General features: G+C 43.3%; 1 protein-coding gene across 5 annotated transcripts; it reads right to left on the reverse strand.

Annotated features, from left to right (window-relative positions):
• Positions 1-1,562: 1,562 nt before the first annotated feature.
• On the reverse strand, positions 1,563-22,491 carry RLIM (ring finger protein, LIM domain interacting). Of its 5 annotated transcripts, XM_084814189.1 has the most exons (5): positions 22,274-22,491; positions 20,770-20,904; positions 8,834-9,025; positions 4,824-4,907; positions 1,563-3,777 (listed from the first exon to the last, which is right to left on the reverse strand). In XM_084814189.1, exons 3-5 carry the CDS (start codon positions 9,000-9,002, stop codon positions 2,231-2,233), a joined length of 1,800 nt encoding a protein of 599 aa, XP_084670315.1. In that variant the 5' UTR covers positions 9,003-9,025; positions 20,770-20,904; positions 22,274-22,491; the 3' UTR covers positions 1,563-2,230. The 5 variants fall into 5 exon arrangements, with proteins under 5 accessions (XP_084670315.1, XP_084670314.1, XP_084670318.1 ...); XM_084814188.1 differs by lacking the exon at positions 20,770-20,904; XM_084814192.1 differs by lacking the exon at positions 22,274-22,491 and having other exon boundaries at positions 20,770-20,955.
• Position 22,492: the final 1 nt, after the last annotated feature.

The following is a 22,492-nucleotide window of genomic DNA, read 5'->3' on the forward strand; positions in this document are numbered from 1 at the left end:
TGTGTAAAGCGTCTCCGCCTTTCTCCATAGGGAACGAGGCAAGCGACTATTTATAAACCTGATTTCACTGTATGAGCTAATCTCTCTCTCTCTCTCTCCCCACAACCCTGTCTTACTGCTTCCAGCAAAGTGCTTTATGCACATTTCATGGGATTGCCACCTCACACAAATCGAATGCAAAGTTGGTCTAAGAGCTGTGATGCCTGGAAGAACATTGCCTTCATGCTTAAAAGGAAACTGCCTCCAAGTAATAAGCACTCACCCTATCTTCTACTGTCCGATTTAAGAGTGCTGCTGAAGCAAAAAGAGCACATCTGTAAAGAAAATTTTAAAGCAGTTTCACTGCATTTCTAAATGAAAATACGGACAAGTTTGCCTTCAATACAGGCGTTTAATGTTTGAAAAATGAATGCATGTCCCAACAAGATTAGAAAAGCACCTTTATCTGCATTTATATTTGAAAACTGAACTTTGTTGCTAGGCAAGAATAGTTCATGAGAGAAGCAAACACAAAATTGTGTATTAATTTATAATCTAACATTACTCAAGGCAGCAAAAGGAGAGGGAAAGGAAGTGTTATGAACTCATTCTCTAGGTGGAAAAATGATTTAAGAGGCAAGACTGCTTTGTTTGCTTCGATAAACCCAGTGAAAATTCCCATCCTTTGTACATCAATGGAAGATTATGCAACAACTCAGTAAAACCTGATCCTCAGTATGTGTGCAGGACAGAAGAGCAAAAGCACTTGATTTGTAAAGCAAGTTCTAAAGTTTTCTTGTATAGATGAATTCACAAGATCTTGTTTGATAATCACAAGATCCCACCCACTCTGGGATTTTAAAAAATTCCAACACGTTTACCTCTACTTTCTCTTTCACCTCAAAAGGAATTAAACTTTAGAAGTGGTACCAAGTTTAAACATTCCACTTAATTCCAGTTTAGAAAAATACACAAACCACTAGAGAGGAATTTATGTTCAAAGCTGCAGATGCCCAGTGCATAGAAGTCAGAGTAAAAACACTTTGCACGGAGAGTGGAGCTAACTAACACCTCACATACACCCGCTAGCAATACCCTAATCATCTGGGAGGGGTGGTGGGGGAGGATAACATAGGCCTATTTCAAGGGTGAAATAACGTAGCCAATTACTACTTTCCAGATTTGGGCCAAGAACACAAGAGAGTGCCTGTAGCATTAAAAGGCACAAGCCTGAAGCCAGAACCCCAAACGAAACTTGTCTGTGCAGGTTTGAATTACAAATTGAGGGGAAAGGTCTTCACAGCAGCGGGCAGGTCCCCCATGTGTCTCTTTTCAGCAGCATCCCTACATCCAAAACAGCAGACTGCAGACATCCCATTTCCATGTGTTGCATTGTTTTGGCTCTGTCATGTTAGAACAATGCTCCAGTTTTAACATTGAGGAGAGCAACTCTTTGCCATCTTGCTTGCTCTGGGTGTGGAGAGTCACACCAACACATTTGTTTCTAATCATACTAGAGTTTTAATTCTGAATGCATTAGTACAACAGTGCAATGGAAAAGGTACTGATCTGTACAAAAAGCATTACCATTTTTAAAACAAAAGTTTATTTAAACAAGCATAAGCAATTAATTAATATATTTTCACAGCAAGATAAATATCCCCATTAAACTATCAGCTCATTCTATGGTGCACCATAGTGTTGGCCTTAAGACAGCTGTACAGTGGGAGAGGGGCTAACATTAGTGTTATTTACATTACCATATTTAATACCCTATACAAGAAAGGAGCTAAAATCATACTTAGGGGTGCAATTTCACTGTTCTGCCAAGATAGCTGAGCTTGTTTTTGTTTTAATCCACAATGAAGCATGGGCTGTATGCAGCTGAATGACTCCAGTTATGTTCTTCACAGGGAAGAGCAGAGAGCTGAGGTCTTCAACATTCACTACACATTGGGGTGAGGAGGAAGATGTGAACTTTGTGTTGGAAAACTGAGACTATATAACAGGCAAGTGTCTTTGGGCAAATGCAGTTTTTTTAAAATTGACAACATAAACCCAGTATTATTTTTGGGACCTTAATCAGGAAGGTTCCACTACGGTGTGGCTTTTTAAAATTCCATTTCCATGAGGGAAGATCACACCATCTCTTTGCTTTATATTTATAACCACCACATAAAAAGTGGCCATAAAAAATGGCTTCTTTGACCATCGTTAGCTCACCATGTACTCAGCTGGAAGTTCAACACTCTTAGACAACACTCTCTCGGTTACTGGAAGCCAAGACTGCTCTGCGACAAATTGGGCAAGTAGAATTTTCTGACAGCCAGCGATCTATGCAGTGCACGTGATACTCATGAGAACAAGGTAATTTCCTAAGCTTGTTGCCCTCTGTGTATTCTGTGATACAAACACTACAGGTTTTCAAAGCATCGCTTTCACCAAAATTCCTCATAGCTAGGTTGTCAATTTGCTCTTTGGTGAGCCCTCTGGGCTGGTCGTCATCCTCTTCATTAAGCAGAAAAAACTGTGCCAGGCTAAGGAATGGCAGAGAACCACTTTCTTCAAAAGTCACTGACCCCCTCGCATTCCGTCCTTCCCGCCTAGTGGGACCTGCAGACCCCCCTTCATTGCTACCTTCATGCGCCTCTCCTGGCCCGGGCTCGGGAACGTCACCGTTTGAACTACTATTTCCGCTGCCCGCTCCACTCGGTGGCTCTGCCATTTCTACATTCGGGTTGGGTGCTGGGCCACCAGGATCTGCATCACTATCACTGTACATGAAGTAACTGAGCTCCCCAAAGCCAGTCATTATCTGCCTTAACATGGTCTGAATGGCAACGGAGGTTGTCTCACTCAGGCCTGTATTCAAGATTCTACGAATAGGAATCCTGATGGTACTGACGTAAGTTCTCACTCCAGCCCTTTCCGAGCGTGAAAATGTACGCCTAAAGCCTCCACGCTCACTTTCGTAAGTGACGGTATTGTTCGGCGTCTGGGACCTTGATCGAGTTCGGTTGGCTATACTGTCTCTCTGCCTATATTCTCCTGGACGGACTCGTCTCACTTGCAAGTCAAGGACGATAGTTGGAGGTCTCTGTCCAGGGACTGCAGACTCCGCACTGCCATTTGTTTCTGAAGAACCTGTTGCCTGAGGAGCAGGTCTTGCTTCAGGGGTTGAAAATAGCACTGTATTTTCACTGGGCATCTCAGAAGATGTTGCATGCTGCCTTATCACCATGTGCTGTCTTGTTCTAGAACTTCCTTCAGCTTCACTTACTGGGGGAAGGTCAGGAGTCTGAGATGATGTATTATGATGCACCCTACGAGGAGATTCACTCACTGGATTAAGCGGTGATCTACTTCTATCAGTCCTAGCTCGTGTCCTTCGTTGCTCTGGACTTCTGCTTCTTGACCTTCTCTGGCCTCTGTGAGGAGAAACTTCCTCGTTGAGCTCTTCAGGAGGACTAATTTCTGATCCAGACTGCCTTACACCAGGAGGAGGAGAGTCGGACTGTGGAGTCTCAGTGTCACTTTGGTTATTTTCCAGATCCTCGCTGCCGGATGATTCTACAGGTGGCTCACCCTCAGTTTCTGGGTTTGGGTTCCCATTACTACGGTTGACATTTATTTCCAAACTGAATCTGAAATCCCCACTGTTTGGGTTAGTCCGGCTCACTGCCCTCCAAGACTGGTTTCCTCTTTGCCCACTTCGTGTTGTATTCCCAGTCTGTCGAACTGAATTCAGCCAATCTATTATGGAATCGCCATTAGATACATCTTCTGTGGACTCTGCACCTGCCAGACAAGAGTAACTGCCAGAGTTAGGAAACTAGAGCAATTCTGGGCTACTCTCCCAACACTCCTACAAGTTATGGCTTTAAAACCAAGGTCCTAAGCCACAATACTTTCACATACAAGTATTTATTGTTCCAACCATTATGGTCATTACAAATGCACCCTAAAGACCATGCAAGCTCAGTGTGTCCCACTAAGTTAATCGAGGCAGCAAAGCTGCTGTCAAAATTGTAGACATGTTAACTCACCTCCGCTCACCCACAGCCCCTGTGGTCCATACAACTCACTGTATCTGTCAAGCAATACAGACCTTAGCAGATAGCTGCGGAGATGCCAGTTTATAAAAGTTAAGCAATGTGAACTGTGGGACTTTAAAGGATTAATGGACTTCAACAGGCAACAGCTTACTTCAGATGCAAATGCTGTTGCCTACGGTTGTACCAGAAGCACAGCACTTACTCTGCAGCGTCAAGATGAACTGCTCCTATTCTATTGTCATCTCTCTGATTATCAAGAGGGGATCTCATATTGGAAGAATTTTTTTGATACACTTTTAACTGTGACCGATGCAGCAGATCCAAGCTGCAAACTCACCCCCACGCTGGAACACTTACAGCCTCATCTTAAGCATGCTTCATGAAATGAAGATCCCAGGGATTCTAATCGTGCAGGTGCAGGCGAGGCAACCTGGCTCAAAAAGGATACTGAGCATGTGCTTCTTGCTGACCCGACATCATGTTTAAGTCAGGCCTGCTTTCAATGAGATGTGGCTCCTCATCAACCTGTTTAAGACTGCAACAGACTTAGCCAGGTACAAAGAGGCCAGAGAATAGAACAAACTGCCTTGTTATGGTAGGAGATAAAGATTAAATATAATATAATTTGCAAGGATATGAACACATACATACACACACACACACGAGCTGGAAAAACAACAAGAGGGTTTTTTAAATTGACGTTTCGCACTGCCCTGGCTACAGCATTTCTACCCCCTTGGTTTCTAGCAGGACTCTTACCGAAGGAGCTTTAGATGAACATTTACATACCTCTATTGTCTTCCATGTTTTGCTGTGGTGGACCTTCCTTAATTTGCTGCAGCCTTCTTAGCAACTCTTCTTCAGTAATTTCACCTGAGGATGCAAGAAGTGTTCCAGATAAAGCATCTACAGACCCAAGAACCCATATTGCAGAATCGCAACATTAGCAGAATCAAAGCAGAACCGTATTCACCAAGGTATTAAACACCAAGGTTAATGCCGCTAGTAACATTTTTCTGTTTAATATTGGGGCACCTTTTTATTTGAAAAGCCTGATGATTTTGTCCCATCAAAATTTGAAAAGGCTGCCATAGAAAGAAGAGAAAGGCAGAACCAGAAAATGAGCGGAGGGAGAGGCATGGCAGAGACCAGGTGACATAAAGTGAGTTTTTAGGGGTGTTACCATTGACAGGGATAAAGTCACACCGGTCAAGTGCATCACCAGTCCCATTGATCTACTGAAGGAGAAATCTATGACCTTCAATGCTGTGACGGGTTTTTTAGCTCTTTTTTTAAAGGTAGATTTAACAGCACATGGGATGATTCTAAAGACTGCGGATGGATTGGGACATCCATGCACCACCACCACAGACCAACTTCCACAAGTAAAGATTCTTCCATTCAAAAGTCCAAAATCCAGAGTTGGGCATTAATAGAGATATTGCCCAACTGTGGATTTTTTTCCTCATGGACTAGCACGGCTATTGCTGTTTTTTCATTTCGAAAGCAAACCCTGCTGACAAGAGTTAGGGTGATGCCTGAAGAGGCTTTTATCATCCAATCTGCCTAATTCATAGACTTTTACAGGAGCCTCATACATTGTCTTCAACTTATAACCCTGCCATGTTCTCCCACTGCATCTTTTGTTATTTTTTTTGCACAAAGAATCCATTATGGAGGAATAGCTGCACAATGTCTTGGTGGTCAACACTAGGAACCCTCCATATAGAAGCACCTTACTCTCTGAAAGGTAGTATATAAATTTGGTACATGCCTGCAAAATTAGCAGACAAGGTTTGCTGAGACTGAAGTTCTACTGAGCTCAGAACATGAAGAAAATGCCTCCTCCAAAAAGATCTCAGCAGTCCAACAAACGCATCACTCCTCTATTAGTAAAGTGGGTGCCCCGTGTGGGGCAGGCTGGTTGCCAGGGCGGGGGTGGGTGGGAGAAGTGGTACACAAAGATGTCTGCAGAAAAATTGAAACTCGCACCCCAGGCAAGATTGGTTAGTACATTCCATTATCTTTTTGGTGCCAGAAGAAGACTTTTCTGTTCACCCAGGCTTTTTAGGATGCTTAGTTTTATCTACCTTTTAAAATGCTCTTTTGTCATAAACTTCTGTTGTACTGTATTCATCTTGATTGCTACTATATCATTTCAGTATTTTGTAAAACCACTTTGGAGGTTTCATTTTATTTATTACATTTCTATACTGCCCAATAGCCGAAGGTTGTTTGCCTGAGAAGCAATACACAGATGTGTCAAACATACATACACTGGAGGACATTTGTTTTGTTCCAGAAAAAAGCTCTGCACAGATAAAATAAGCAAGGGGGGAGGGAACTATCTACCTTAGTAAGTATATAATTCTTCAGTGGTTCCCTGACTCTGGAATGCTCTCCCTAAAGAGGCTCTACTGGAGCAACAATACAATCTTTCCAGCAGCAGTTTCCAGCATCTTCCTATCTGCACAGGCATTTTAGGGGAAATTTTGTTATGTTTTAGTATATATAGCAGAGTGATGTAGACAGGCAATAATCCATAGCAAAGACAAGAAAGAAAAACAGTAAAGGTAAATTAGAACTTGACAGCAGTGCCTGTATTAAAGAAAATGAACAGCCAGCAATTTAGAAAGGGAATAAACTGGGGGTGGGGGAGAATTGCATAAAAGAGCATGAAAAGGTGTTTACATAACCCCTGTAAAGTAAGCAATGAAGCAAGGAGAGGGGAAAGGTGCTCAATTTAAGTTCAGTTATCAGACACTAACAATAGCCCAAGACTATTATTAGGTGTGAGAAGACATTGTGGGAAGAAACTCGTGTGCTTCTAAAACATACAATGTACCATTAGAAAAGGAGATGGGAGAAATCTACAAACTGTCCAAAGCATAAGCAAAGTTTTCATAACCAGTAAGTGCTGGGAACAGAGAACAAAGGCAGTCTCAGAAGGGAGCATTTTCCCATCAAGTTAAGATACCAGACGTTACCCAAAGCAGACACGTAACCATGTTGAAAATATAAAACCAATGGCAAAGAAATATTTCTAAGATTTACTGAAGAAACAAAAGGAACTGTGTTGTCAGTAAGTAAACATAAATAGTTATTTATAGAAACCAAGCAAAGTGGGCTTACAAGAACAATAAAAGTGAAGAAAAGTGCCCATAGTGAAGGACAGGACATCTATACACACACACACACACACACACACACCTTAACTGCCCAATCAGCATTGTAAAATGAAGTTAAACTATGGAAAAAGAAGAAAAAAGCCAAACAAATGCTAATCAAGCAGGAAGAAAACAAAAAAATGTAGAAAATAGCTGGTAGGGTTCGGCATTTGACTGATAAAAAAAAAGATCTGGTCAAACAGCGAAATATTTTTCAAGCACATTAAGTCCAATTCCTCACAGAACCTTAAGGGGAATCCCCTTATTCTCGAAGCAAGCAAGATGGGAGCCATGGACAGTTCCAGGCAGGGACCCTTGCCACTGAATCCTGGTTTGTGTTCAGAGGTGTTTGCAGTTCCAGTAGATGGCCACTAGGAGAAGCTCTGGCGTGCCACCAGGGTTGCCCCCGACTGCTGCAGGACTAGGGAGCATGCTGCCCTCAACGCCTGCCCTTGCCAACACCATACTGATATAAAAAGTGAAGCTGCCACTTACTTAGTGGCATTCTCATCTTCATGGAATATTTGACAGTATTGGACCATGGTCAAGGCAGGAAGGCAGCTGACGAGCTGCTGGAGTACACAATGAGCCTGTTTGCACATCACAACAGCCCATCATGGCTTAATTTACCCATAGGGGTTGTCACGTTCTGCTGGGGACCTGGCTTGCTGTGTTCTGCAAACCCAGGCAGCAGGGGTTGATTGAGGATTAGACAATCCTCAAATCACCCTAAAACAAGCCATGGGTTATTTGAGGGTTCTCTAACCCTCAAACAACCCCTGCCACCTGGTTTGCGTGACACAAGCCACAGCAAGCCGGGCCGCAACAGCCCCTGTGGCTCAATTAAGCTACAGTGGGCTGTCATGCCATGCAAACCAGGTCATTATGCCTTCATGTGACAAAGAGCCCTTCAGAGTGCCAAGTGTAAACACATTTGATTTAAGCAATTAATTCACAAATTTGTGAGTTAATATTGCTCCACCAAATATCTCAAGCGTGAGATCCCTATGTAACATGCTGACACCATGGAATGGTCACTGTACATTTAATAGAATCCAAGATTCCCACCCCCGCAAAAGATCTCTCAACTAACCTAGCAAGCAACTTCTTTCATAGCATGTCCTAAATAGTATTCACCAGCACAACAGCATGCTCTTTTGTACCTGTGTGAGTCCAGGGAAGAACTTTACCTAGACACTGAGTTTCTGCCAGCCTAATCCACACTTCACATTAAAGAAATGTTCTATTTAATTTAGTTAAGGGAGAGGTATCTAAAACAAGGTAGGAGCAAAATACTGTGGTGGGGTTTTTTGCAGGTCCTCATTAAAGGGATTACGTTTTGTGGGATCAATAGCGCAGTCATATGTCCGGCCCTTAATGCGAATATTAGTTGAACCAATGAAACTTTTTAAAGAAACTTATTTCAGTAGAGATGTGATCTTGTGCAGCTGTTAAATAATTGCACATTTAGCAGCACAATAGCAAGACTAAGTGCTGAATTTCAAAATCAGTTTTCAACTTAAAACTTCAGTGGTATAATCCTGATTCCCCCCCACCCCCCATTTAACTCAGTGGCAGAATCTCTTCCCTTTTAATGGATTTGACTGGCATCAAATGCATAAAGTAACATACCAGGGGTGCCTAGTAAGTTGTTATCTCTCATTAGCCTGTAGTCCTCTTCACTCAGATTATTTACAAAGTGATAGAACGCTTCTTCCCGATCCAATCGGTCCAGCTGACTCCGACGCTGTGCTTCAGACTGATCGACAGTTCCTTTATTATTAGAATCTGAGCTTTCCATGTTGATAAGAGTAGGAAAAATGTCTACAAAAAAAGAAGAACAGCCAAATTGTCTGGGGAGCCATATAAACCCTGGCCTGATATACCACAAGAGCTAAACCTTTAATCGAGGCTGTGCATGTGCCAAAATTTTGCAGGATCATAGAAGAACCACAGGATGCAATATTGGTTGCAGAAATCAGCTTCCTAAATATCTCAGGCTTTTAAAAAGACACTAATGATTTAGCCCCTGTGGTTGCAGAGATGTGCTTGAAATTGTGTGGCAATTGTTGAGGAAGTTGCCTAAGCCAGAGGCATGGCTGAAGGTTTTCCAGTGGTCCAAGAATGGGGCTTCCAAGTCCTATACAGCTCTCTTCCCATCCCCATGGCTAGCAGAAAGGACCCATCTAAAATTTAAGATCCACCGTGGGTCCTCCTCCAAGTGGCCCCACTGTCAGAAGGCCCTTGCCTTTTCAACGATGGCACCCGGGCTATGGAATGCTCTCCCCGGCAGTGACTCTTATTATTTGGGTGACAGGTATTCGCCAAGGCTTTTAATGAGCAACTGGTGCCTGCTCCTTTCATTGCCTGATTATCTGTTTATATAATTTTAGACAGCATTTTGCTGGTTTAAAAATTTTGTTTTAGAGCGAGAGAGAGAAAGAGGGAGAGTGTGGGTACGCACGTTTTATGTTGAAGTTGTTGTAAACAGCCATCATATTGAATAGTGAAAACTAGCATTATGCCAAGAAAGAAAATAGGCAGGTTTGCTTAGGGGAAAATCCTATGCATGTTTTGACAGAAAAAGTCCTATAACTCCCAGCATGCCCCAGCCAGCATGGGGTATGCTGGGAGTTGTAGGACCTTTTCTGTCTGAACTGGCATAGGATTATGCCTTTAGTTGCGTAATTGAGAGAGACTGCAGAATTTGGATTACCTTAATGCAGAATTCAGATTTAGTTTTTAGCCCCTAGCTGTAATCATCTATTCCATCATTCAGTGGCTATGAACAGAGGACTTTTGGTTGTCCATATTAACAGAGGGCAATGCTAACTAGGGAACACACAATATTCCATATAGCATTGCTATTCAAGCCTAGGAGGTTAGCAAGTTTCAGTTCTACAAACTGGTTTTGTTAACACAAAACAAAAGAACACCCACACACCACAAAAGTGAAAAGGTATTTGAGAATATGTATGCAGCTTCTGCAGATGACTGTTTAGCGGAAAGAGTGTTTATACTTGGCAAATAGTTACATATCCCTTATGGGTTGTTCTCCAGCCAAATATCCAATCACTTCCTCAAACTACAGCTGCTACCACTCCAACTGTAAGAAAACCCTCTACAAAAAGTATCTGATTCAATATAAAGCACACAACTGAGAGGGACTGGAACAAAACTGGAATTGTTTTGAACTCCAAACTGGGTTCTGTTAGCACAGGATACAAAAAGAATTGTCAAGGAGTAGGTGACCATCAGTAAAAGTTGTTTTGAAACCTGCTCTTTAATTTTTCATACAAGCTATTGGCAGCCAATGCTCTGAAGTCATATCAACCTTGTGCCCTCAAGATGTTTTCGACTATAATTTCCATAATCCTTGACCATTGGCCATGCTGGCCAGGGTTGATGGGAGTTGTACTCTGAAAACATCTGGAGGGCACAAGGTTGCCTACCTCTGTTATAGGCCATTTAGTCATTATAACAGTAGCAGAACCTACACAGCATTTACCTAGCACACCTTGACCCTCCAAATAGCAAGTCAATGCTTTTTAGAGTCAATTTGCATCCACCTTGAGCTACTTATTTAAGCCTCCACTTTAAAATGGAGGCTACTACACTGTCATTCTGTTCTACTGCATACAAGAGTTTTTCCACTAAAAATTACACAACTGACATTCTTGTTACCACCACCTAAACAGCCATGTCCTATAGCATTTTATATAAAAGATGGGACAAAGCATCCAGCACAAAGTACCTCTAGAAAATCCTTTGCAGAATTAAAGTTTCCACATACAGCCTATTAAAAGAAATGTGCTGTGTCCTAGAAATTGATTTCCACATGCAACTAGCAGCACACCAGTCATTTAAAAATAAAACTTCCGGGGATGTGCTCCATACATTGTGCCATCCATGTGGAAAGGCTACTGTTGTGGTCCTTGCACATATCACCATGCCATCACAATCCTCTGTTTTTGTAAGTACATATCTACAAGGGCATGTGACCCAAACTGCAAATGCAAGGGAGCAGTATTACATGGATCACACAAGACATCTACTCCATTGCATTTTCATGGAACTACCATGCCACTGACAGATTGTGTCATGTTGGGCATCTGATCAGTCAGGTATTAAACAAAAGTACTAATATGACAGGGACAAGGATAATTATCATCAACAGGTCTTGTATTTATTGTAGTTACAAAAAATCACAATAGATCACTGCTATTATGAAACAATGGCAAACTTTAAAAAAATGTAATGAACTACATTACATTTTTATTCCATTCTTCTCCCAAGTATCTCAAGGGGGTGTTCATAGCCCCCTCCCATTTTATTCTCACAACCACCCTGTTAGGTGGATTAGCTTGAGAGTACATGACTGGCCCAACATCACTTGAAAGGCCAAGTCACAATTTGAATCTGGCTCCCTAATTCTAATCCAGCAATCAACTCCAACCTTCCCCAACCTGGTACTCTCCAAAAGCTTTGGACTACATCCCCCATCATCCCTGACCACTGGCCATGCTGTCTGGGTCTGATAGGAGCTGGGCTCCAAGAACATCTGGAGTGCACCAGGTTGGGGAAGGCTTTTCTACTCACTAGGCAGTGGCCTTGGTCACTATTGACAGCTCATGTTCCTGTTTAGAGGTGCCTATAATTATACAGATATAATTATCTGTATATATCTTACAGATAGATAGTGGGAGAAGCTTTTCTATGCTGCTACGATTGCCCTGACTACCACAGGGCTAGGAGAAAAGCTGGCCTTATTTCTGTATTTGCTAACAAGTGACTCCATAGTGAAATTTTTAAAAAGGTAAGCAACCATCTTGGCTAGAACATTTGACTAGTCAACTTGCCAGTACACCACCTTTAAGCCTGTGAGAATCAACTGCAGAAGTATTAAAATACAGGAACATCTTCAAACATCTGAGACAACTGTTCCTTTTTAAATTATGAGAAACAATAATTAATTCCAGCAGCAATTTAGCAATTAGTCTCGGGAACACTGACTAAGAGCCAAACACGTTGCCAGTTGTAAACAGGAAGAGAATATGTGCCTCCTATTTCAGCAAGGCAGGAGCGCTCCCAAGGCCCCATGAGCAATGCCGCAGTGGAATATGGCAACAACTGTATCTGGTTATACCAACCCCGAATTCTTGGCTTTAATGGAACTCTTATCACATGCAGATAAAAATGGCATGCCACAGTTCGGTTAATTAAAATTTCATCTCTCTAGAACCACAGAGGTGTCTGCAGTTCCTCAAATGGTTGTCATTTTAATGTCATTTCTTCCCAATGGAAAGCAGTATTTCCTAGCAAACCCAATTCCTTTATAAAACTGATGACAGGAATGCTCTCTGTAACCTGAAATCCCAGACTTCTGTACCAAGCTAGAAACAAACAGGAAAATGACTACCCCACAAATGCCTATCTTAGACATTGATGGCAGAGCAGTGACCTAAAATATATTTTTTTCTCCTTGTTACTGGGACGAAATTCTTACATCTAGTGAGTGGATCTTTTCAAGCCTGTCTTTTAGGATGAATAGGGAGGACTTTCAAGATGACAGCTGACTGAATTTCTTCATAGGTCTCACATTTCTCATTCTCTCACCCACACCCACAAGACAAGAGCGCCCCTATGCTAAAACACAGTAATTTACAAGAGAATATCTAACATGAAACATTGAAAAGAAGCAGAAAGCATGCACATCTTCCAGGATATGAAGGCAAGGATACTGTCTTGCTAGGGATTCTAGTCCCCACTTGGCCATGGAAACTCACTGGGTGACTTTGGGCCAGTCACAGACTCTCAGCCCAACCTACCTCACAGGGCTGTTGTTGTGAGGATAAAATGGAGGAGGATAATGTAAGCCGCCTTGGGTTCCTTGCAAGAGGAAAAAAGGTAGGATAGAAATGCAATAAATAAATAAATAAATACATACATAAATAAATATGCTGTGGAGCTCAAGTCAAACCTGAAGGCTGCTTGCTTTTTGGACTACAAGCCAACTGGAAATATGCATAGGATTCTAGGCTTATCACCTAAAAAATCTCTCTTGGAACGATGCTATGGCCCCTAGACAGCATCCGAAAGGCCATAGGATAGTTCTGATTCCCAGATCCAAGGCTGGAGATAGCGTTCCAACCTCGGAGCTGTGAATCGGAGATCCGCCCCTCTCCCCCTTGCAGCCAATGCAGAAAGAACTGTGCCAGCTGCTTCTCCAAGATCGGGAATGCAACCTCGGAGAGGGGGGAAAAGGGGGCATTTCAATGGGCAGGGAGAGGAGGAGACTAAAGAGCCAGGATACGAGGGCTCTCCAGCATCCTTCCCTTCCCCTCCGAAACGCTTTCCGTAGACAGGTGAAAAAGCCCATCTACCAAAAATGCAGGGTGGGAGGATGGGGAGACAAAGATCACCTCTGCCACTCTTCCCACCCTGCATAGGATCATAAGCCTCTGAGTTCAGAGGCTTACGATAACTGCAGTAGGATTGTGGCCTTGGCTCCCTTTTTTTGTTCAGCCCAAAGGAGCATATAAAAATCTGGAATATGAAGGAGTTCTTGTCTACAAGGGTCATGAGCTCAGAGCTGTTGATTATAGACAACTTTCGTTTATCCTGAAATGAAACTGAACACCTTAATGCAACAGTGTTAACCAATAAGAACCTGGACATGTTCTTAAGTGAAAATGTTCTCGGAGGAGTAAGCTGGAGGGAGGCATGCCTTATACAGTTACTGAAGCTCCACATCACAGCATATACTAGGTTAGACTTCCAAGGAGGCAAAATGACAGATAAAAGGTTCTTTAAAATAGACTCAAAAGCTAAAAGCTATTGAAACGCTAATGGCACAATCCAGCTAACATTAAGCACTTTTAAGTCCCACTGATTTGAACTGGAGAAAAGAGCAATGCTTAACTCTCCCTTGTAGAAATAAGTACAACTTTTATAAGTGCTCGTCTTTGACTAGATTGCCTCTTAAGTCTCACACATTAATTTTGGCCTCCCTGAATTCAAATATCTTTCTGTATACTATCTTTAATCTGACATTACAAGACTGTAGTCATATCTAAGCAGACAGGGCACTGATACACAATTCTCTCTTCTTCAAAGATAAGAGTCACAACGCTTAAATAAAAAAGAGTGGAATACACCAAAGAGAAATAGAAACATTTTAGAAGAGCAGATTCCCAAGGAAGTCTCAGTGATCATCAACTACTGACCACTCAAGAAAAGCAAAGGGCACAAGCCTGATGTTAATTTCTCCCCATATTTGTGCCTAAACAGGCTAGTGATACTGTGCAATGAACTTAGCCATGGTTACCCATGATTAAAACACACACACACATTTGCAGGCCATTTCCTGAAAAATACTATCCTATATACCTCAACTCTACAACAGAGGAGATAACTAGCAGCTTGAAATACTTGTGTAGGTATCTCCAATAAGTTAAGTTCAATAATTATTACGTTTCAGGCCTCAGTACAGCAATCCAGAACTGGTTAGTGTCTTGCCCCATGATATCCTGATGAGCAAACTAGCTCAAAGTGGGCTAGATGAAATGATCCGGTGGATCCACAGTTGGCTACAGAATCGGACTCAAAGAGTGCTTATCAATGGGACCTTCTCAAACTGGGGAGAGGTAACGAGTGGTGGTACCGCAGGGCTCAGTCTTGGGCCCAGTGCTCTTCAACATTTTTATTAATGACTTGGAAGAGGAGGTTCAGGGAATTTGCAGATGATCAAATTTGCAGATGACACAAAATTGGGCGGGATAGCTAATACCCTGGAAGACAGAAACAAAATTCAAAGTGATTTGGATAGACTGGAGCGCTGGGCAGAAAATAGAATGAGATTTAACAAGGATAAATGCCAAATTCTGCACCGAGGAAAAAGAAACTACATGCACAGTTACAAGATGGGGGATATGTAGCTCAACAACACTACAAGCGAGAAGGATCTTGGAATTGTTGTCGATCACAACCTGAATGAGCCAACAATGTGATGTGGCTGCAAAAAAGGTAAATGCTATTTGGGGCTGCATTAATAAGCATAGCTTCCAAATCCCGGGAAGTACTAGTTCCCCTCTACTCAGCACTGGTTAGGCCTCATCTGGAGTACTTTGTCGAGTTCTGGGCACCACACTTTAAGAAGGATGCAGACAAACTGGAGAGGGGTCAGAGGAGGGCAACAAAGATGATCAGGGGACTGGAAACAAAGCCCTATGAAGAGAGACTGAAAGAACTGGGCATGTTTAGCCTTGAGAAGACTGAGGGGAGATATGATAGCGCTCTTCAAGTACTTGAAAGGTTGTCACAGAGAGGAAGGCCAGGATCTCTTCTCGATCCTCCCAGGGTGCAGGACATGGAATAATGGGCTCAAGTGACAGGAAGCCAGATTCCAGCTGAACATCAGGAAAAACTTCCTGACTGTTAGAGCAATACAACAATGGAACCAATTACCTAGGGAGGTGGTGGGCTCTCCCACACTGGAGGCATTCAAGATGAGGCTGGACAGCCATCTGTCAGGGATGCTCTGACTTGGATTCCTGCATTGAGCAGGGGGTTGGACGTGATGGCCTTGTAGGCTCCTTCCAACCCTACTATTCTATGATTCTATGATCCTATCAAAGCTTTTGCTACTAATATACAGCTTTTAATAATTCCTTCCAGCGATAAACATGTGGGCCCATTGCTATTGTGATAGCTTATCAAAAATAAGGTACCGATTTCCACATACTTGGAAAGCTTTAGTTTGGAAATTAAAAGACAAGGAAAAATATTAAACCCAAAACAGCCCAACACAGCCTTATGCTCAAGTCCTGGGAGGCACTATGGAAAACTGAGGGAATAAAATGGAGCAGGAGGGTGAGAAGGAAAATGGCTAGGGAGACTGGCCTACCTGAGACCGTTACAGCTTATTCTAACACAAGAGAGGGCGAGAATTAGGGTCAGGAGGATGTGTGGATGAAAAACCTCTGTTTTCCATTCTGAAAGAGGTAGTTTCAGGAAGGGGGAAGGAAGAAAAAGGTAATCTTTTCCCCAGTTTCCAAACACGGCCCGTTCTATAGCAAAAACTGCTCAGGTTCAGGACTGGCAGCTAACACCAAATCTGAGCCTTTTTCTGCTATATATAGCACAGCAGAAGAAAGTTTAAGGGAATAGAAGAAATAGCTGTCTTTCCCCACCTCATCCCCCCATGACCCTGGAACAGAGCCACAAGGCTCCTGTTCCAAGCTGGCTTGAGCCCTGAATGAGGCTGGGGAAACACTCCAACATTTTGTTGTGGGTCCCCACTTGTATCAATACATTGCCAAGGGCAGGCTTCTAAAGTGACAGATCAGTTCACCAAGAACTAGGTCAGCATACCTGGTGGGGGACCATTTCTCTGGAAAACAAAGGGCTGTTTGGACATAGTGCCTGCACACTTCTCCCTGTCCTCCACACCTTGTGCACATGCTTTGGTGCTTGTATAATTACTTTAAGCCAGTTCCCCATTACAGGTGAAATGGGAAATGGATTTAATATTGGACTACAAACCACGTTTTGAAACTAGGATCCAATTACCCTGAGTATTAAACTAGCCTTAAGAACAAAAAATTAGAAAAAAAAAAAAAAGAATCTCTGAACATCTACCAAGGTGGCTTGAGCCAACTTGCAGGAGATAAGACCTAGCACATTAGATCCTACAGTAGTAAAAGGCATGCTAAGATTACTGAATTGCAATTCTACCACATCAAACTGAAACTGAGAGAACTGCTAAGAATATACAACAGCCTTTGTAAAACTGATCTCATGATGGGAACCTGCCTCTCAGTCGATCCATTGCAACTGGTCCTTGAACTCAAATGGAGCCAATGAATGTCACCTGGAATTGAGAGTGTGGCAGAGACTGACTCAACTACAAGACCAGGAGGCTGAAACTGGTCATTTTAGATGGGTGTATGTGTGTGAAAGTTTGGTTAGTCTCAAAGTCGTAATTTATTCTCCTCTTCCGGACATTTCATAGAATAGTAGGGTTGGAAGGGGCCTACAAGGCCATCGAGTCCAACCCCCAATTTACATTTACACTAAAAGATGTCCTGCAATGGAAAGAGACCTTTAAGAATTCATCCCAAATATTAGACATATCTAATATGCCTTGCATATTCGCCTTGCATGATTTGACTCAAAATATCACAGGACCCAGATTATTAAGTTTTAACAAAATGCTATCTATAAAATAGCTTTTTATAACATTCAATACCTTGGATACTTCATGATTTCTAGAAATTATCAGTTGAATCTGGAAAAAAGTAACTGGCAAAAGATACCCTTTCAACAAAAGCAGAAAATCAAGGAACACTTGATTCAAGATTTCTGGAAATCCTGGTTGTAGTCATCAGAACATGCAGTGCTGACTTCCATTGTATGCCATTTGAACACAAGGTCACAAGTTCTTGGATGGCGCAATCCTATGGGGATAGTCGGCTGCCTCTGCACTCAGAAGTGGCCAGCTATCCAATGCAGGGTGGGCAGAACACAGAGGGGTCCTCTCCTCTGCACTCTGGCTGCCCTGCATTTGCAGCTAGACAGCTGATTTCAACCATCTAGCTGGGGCACACCAGAGCAGGGTGGGGAGGCCAGATGGCACATAGGAAGCATCGTACCAACGCTTCCGCAGTCTCCTCCCTTCCACTGGGAATGCCCCCTTTTTGCCCACTCCGCGCTGCCTATGAGGCAGCGGGGGGGGGGCTCTGTTTCTGGGAACCGAAAAATCCTATGGCTGTCTAGACACTGTCTAGCAGCCTTGGGATTGTGTCCTATGTTATGCAAAATTCTATTTCAAAGTCATAAGGCCACCTTCTGCAAGGCCATCTCCAACACAGTGCTACAGTTGTGAGAATTACAAAATATAAAGAATTTGCCATTCATTCAGCACGGATGAAAGAGTAATTTAGAGAAAGAAAGCAGCAACTTCACCCTGAGCACAGAATTTTACTGAAGATAGCACAAGGAGATATTGTGGAAAAGACATGGAACCGTCTTTTAGACTTATCACTGGTCTCCTGGAGTGAAGTGAGAATGACCCTTCTTACACGCCCTCAAAATTTCTGTGCAAAGACACAATAATTCACCGCCTTTTTAAAAGGAGTGTTGCCATTATAGCTTCAGTTACCAAGATAAAAGAAAAAGAAAGATCTAAGGTGTGTAAGTAGTCATCGCAAACCACATCCTACAAATAAGATTATGCGAAGTTATTGTTTCAGGCACTTTTAATACAATCTTGTCAACAACTGAAGGGACACTTGCTGCTCATCTACCTGCTGCCCAGCACTTCAAAGCCCCTCTTCCCATCACCTGTCTTCCCTTACCGCTGCTATAATTACCTCTTCTTCCTACTGCCATCCATGCTGGTTTTCAGATCTGGCACAGACAAATTGTTCCCACTCTTATGGAGCAGGGATGGGGGATGTATGGACCTCCCGATGTTGCTGGACTGCAACTCTCATCAACCTCACCATTGGCTATGCTGGCTAGGGCTGACGGGAGCTGCAATCTCAACATCTGGAAGGCCATACATTCCGCACGCCTGGTCTATAAGGTAAATAGCCATACATGAGCCCATTTATCAGTGGGAAATTTAATTTTCTGCTTCCACAGAAATGGGCTGTTCCCCTACTTGTACATGCAGGGTTACCTCAGAGAACCACAACCACTGTTTTTAGACAACATATTTAGGGTTATACTCTTATCACCTCAGTACGGTGACAATGATTTAGTTGTTCTACAACTGAAATTACAAATACACAGTCAAGTAAATGAAGCATCTTTGAAATTTAAAGTACTATTTTTTAAAGCTAACTTGACAGAACTTTTCAAATATTCTGCCTACGAATGTAAAAGTTTGGACTCTGTTAATCAAGTATTCCAATCTGTGTTTGTACTCCTTCTGCTTCTTTATATGCATATGAATCAGATTTGCCACCAAAGGCTTTTAAAAATAAAACAGACTTGCAGTTTTTAACTGAACTATTCAACAGCAAAAAAATTTAAAAAGAGAGCTTGGTGACAAATCTGAGTTGTATTACATTGTTTTCTGTATTACATTGAGTTGTATTACATTGTTTGTACCCTTGAAAACATTCAAAATAAGAAAACAATTCTTTTTCAAAGTGGCCATCCTGATCACACAAATATCCTATTGAGTTTTTATGATTGGTCATAAAGTCTGCATAGGTCAATTTAAATGCCGAAATTCTTGGTGTTAGATTTTTCTGAGCTTGGCAGGGAGTGAAACACTGCACCTTCAGGAGCACTGGCACCCCTGGAGGGAAATAAAGGTTAACAGTTATTAAACAAGGTGGGAAATAGCCAGTTATTTACTAACATGGCAAAGAAGTTATTAAAATTAGCTGCATACAAATCCTTATTGTGGTAATTAACTGAAAGCAGTAAACATAAGCAAGTCTTTTTAGAAGTGCTCAGAACATCATTCTTTCTAATCAAAATGCTTGATATACTTCTGTTTCTTTTAATGCCTGGCTGTGGACTTCACTCCTTCAACTCTACCACCTTCAGTTACTGAAAAGTCCCCTCCTCCCGAATAATTCCACCCATTGGCCCTGTTCACACAGTCATGGCAGGGGAAATAAGCCACAATAGCTTATTCGCCCCACAGCATGTGACAGAAGGATTTGCAGTTACCCTTGCCAGTGTGGCTTGCCATGTTGTACGAACCTGGTGAGGGTGGAGTGTTGTTATGGCCAACAAGCCACGCAGAACATATGGGCTGTTTTAGGGTTCTAAGGTGACTTAACCATGGTAACCATGTCTCCATGCTCCTTATGCCTGGAACTCCCTCCCCCAACACCTTTGAAGTGCCATCTCTCTGCCTCTTCAAACCCCTATGTTCTGTGAAACTTTTGCCTTCAGCTTATATCCACACCCACAAATCCATATATTAATGGACACACATTGGTAGATGCAGTGCCTGGTTGTCCACTCCCCAAGTTTAGAGTGACCTAGTTCAGAAGACATGACAGTCCACCATGTCCACTATTAACTGTTGGGGCGCCACAGCATGTGCCATCCACCATTATGAATGTGCAAGCCCCAGCCAGGAGTTGCCATGGCTTGTCATGTCGTCTGAACCCAGCTGGGAGGGATAATTTGAGGATTAAACAACCCTTACATAACCCTAAAATAACCCCCAGCATCTGGGTTTGCACAATGAGACAAGCTACAGCAACCCCTGGCCAGGACTTGTATATTCACAGTGGTGGACAGTATGCATTAGAGCTCCTCACAGGTAAATTAACCCATGACAGGCTGTTGTGTGAACTGGCCCATTGTAAGCTATTTGGGGCAAGGCCCAAGACCTGCCTTTTTTTATTTACATTAACCATCATACACAATGATGCCACTATATGCTAGTTGGTCTTCTAAATCCAAATGCAACTATGCAGGAATTTGATTTTAGTATTGACTATTTAAGTACCTGACACACACAGACACACAACAAACTTTAAATCCTCCCTTCCAAGGTTAGGACCAGCCCAGCTTCTTTACTATTTCATCATTACCTGCATTCTGAAGATAACTAGCACTGATAAAAAAAAAGCACTTCCAGACAGTCTTCTCCAAGCAGCAGGCATGCCAGGTCAACAGATTTGGTATAACTGTCGTGCTTCTCCTCCTCGGAACGACTTTGCTAATAGCTGCTAGTTCAAGCAAGTTAAGAAGATCAGAGCAGATGATGGTACAAACGACTTAGAACCACACCACTTAGTAGTATCCTCTCTTTAATGCACTTCCTATTTGCTATTACCATTGCTATGGGGTGAATCACATGCCTGGAAGTGTCCTAACCCATAGTTTTAATTTAAAACGACTTATTCCCAGGCTCCAGGTAGAGACTGGTTTAATTCCACCAATACAATTACAAACACAAGTCCAATTATTCAGATCCAATAATTTGAGATGTGTGTCAGCTGAGCTCAGATTTAACACCAACTTGATTTTGTTTTAGACTTTTTCTAACTTACAAGCCATATGGTTCCCCCAAACATATGAAAGAAGGAAAATTGATGTCTCTGATGTGGTTAGAATGAATGACCCTGGAAAGTGAAAGCAAGGGGGATCATCTTTCACCCTTCTCCAACCCCTAGTATGTTGAGATTTATTCCAGGAAAAGAGAGGAAAGGGTGGAGGGTGGGGGGAAGAGAAAGGAAAAATTACACTTCTCACACAGAGAGAGAAGAGGTCATACTTCTGGAAGTCCGAACGTCAATGGAGCACTAATTTTGGATGGGATATTCCTGTCAGACATTCTGCCAACGCCAATGACAAGTCAGGAGGCGTACTGATGAAGCCCGACCGCTCTCTCCACAATACCTTGCCTGAAACTCTGACCAAATATGAAACTCCCACTACAACCCTTAGCACATGCGTTCTTGACAACCAGTGAGGCTTTACTTTTCAGTAAAGCACCCGAAGGAAGATCAAGCTATTAAGGGTTTCAAATTTGGGGAAATATGGTGCATGCACATGTGTTTTGGGGGAAGCGCAGAGCAGACGCTGTGGTGCTTAGACGAACCCAAGAGACGCACCACTGCTATGAGGAAAGAGATCCCACTCTCAAGTGGGGGGGGGGGCAAGCGAGGCCTAAAGCCATTTTAAGGAGATCCTCACGAAGCGACCACAAAGGAGGAAGCTCGCGATCCCACGCCCTCTGACTCGCGAGTACGGCCGCTGGTTCACACGCGCAAAGACGGCCCGAAACCACGTAGGGGCAGGCGAGTCACGGAAGAGGCAGAAGGAGAAGCCTTCGCCCAGCGGGGCAGCGAGATGGCGGGCAGGCCCGGATCTCCTCCTCCTCGCTTCCCATTAGATCCGCGGCCTGGCCTAGCCTGGCGCGGCCGCCCCGATGAGATGGCTTCACTCCCGCATTCCCCCGCCGGGCGGACAACGGCCTTGAGGCCGGTGCCCGCCCGCCCGGAAAGGGGCGAAGCAGCGGCCCTTGCGCCCCGTTCGAGGCCTGCCCCGCGCGGGCCGAAAGCCGCCTCTGCCCCCGGCCAGGCCACTCACCCTCTCCTCCTTCTTCCTCCGCCCTTCCGGGGTCTCCGTCCGTCCGTACCCCCGCGGCGGCCTGAGGCGCGGCTCCGTCCCGTCCCGTCCCGTCCCGCTTTCCCTGCCTCTCGTCGCGAAGGGCCGGCGGCTGGCCGCTCGCTGGCTCCGTCCCGTCCCGTCCCGTCCCTCCCTCCTCTTCGCTCTCTCAGGCGGCCATTTTATGCTCCATTGTTACTA

The sequence above is a fragment of the Heloderma suspectum genome, chromosome 9 (genome assembly GCF_057233095.1).
Source record: "Heloderma suspectum isolate Gila_16-S chromosome 9, 16-S_ref, whole genome shotgun sequence".
Classification (NCBI taxonomy): Eukaryota; Metazoa; Chordata; class Lepidosauria; order Squamata; family Helodermatidae; genus Heloderma; species Heloderma suspectum.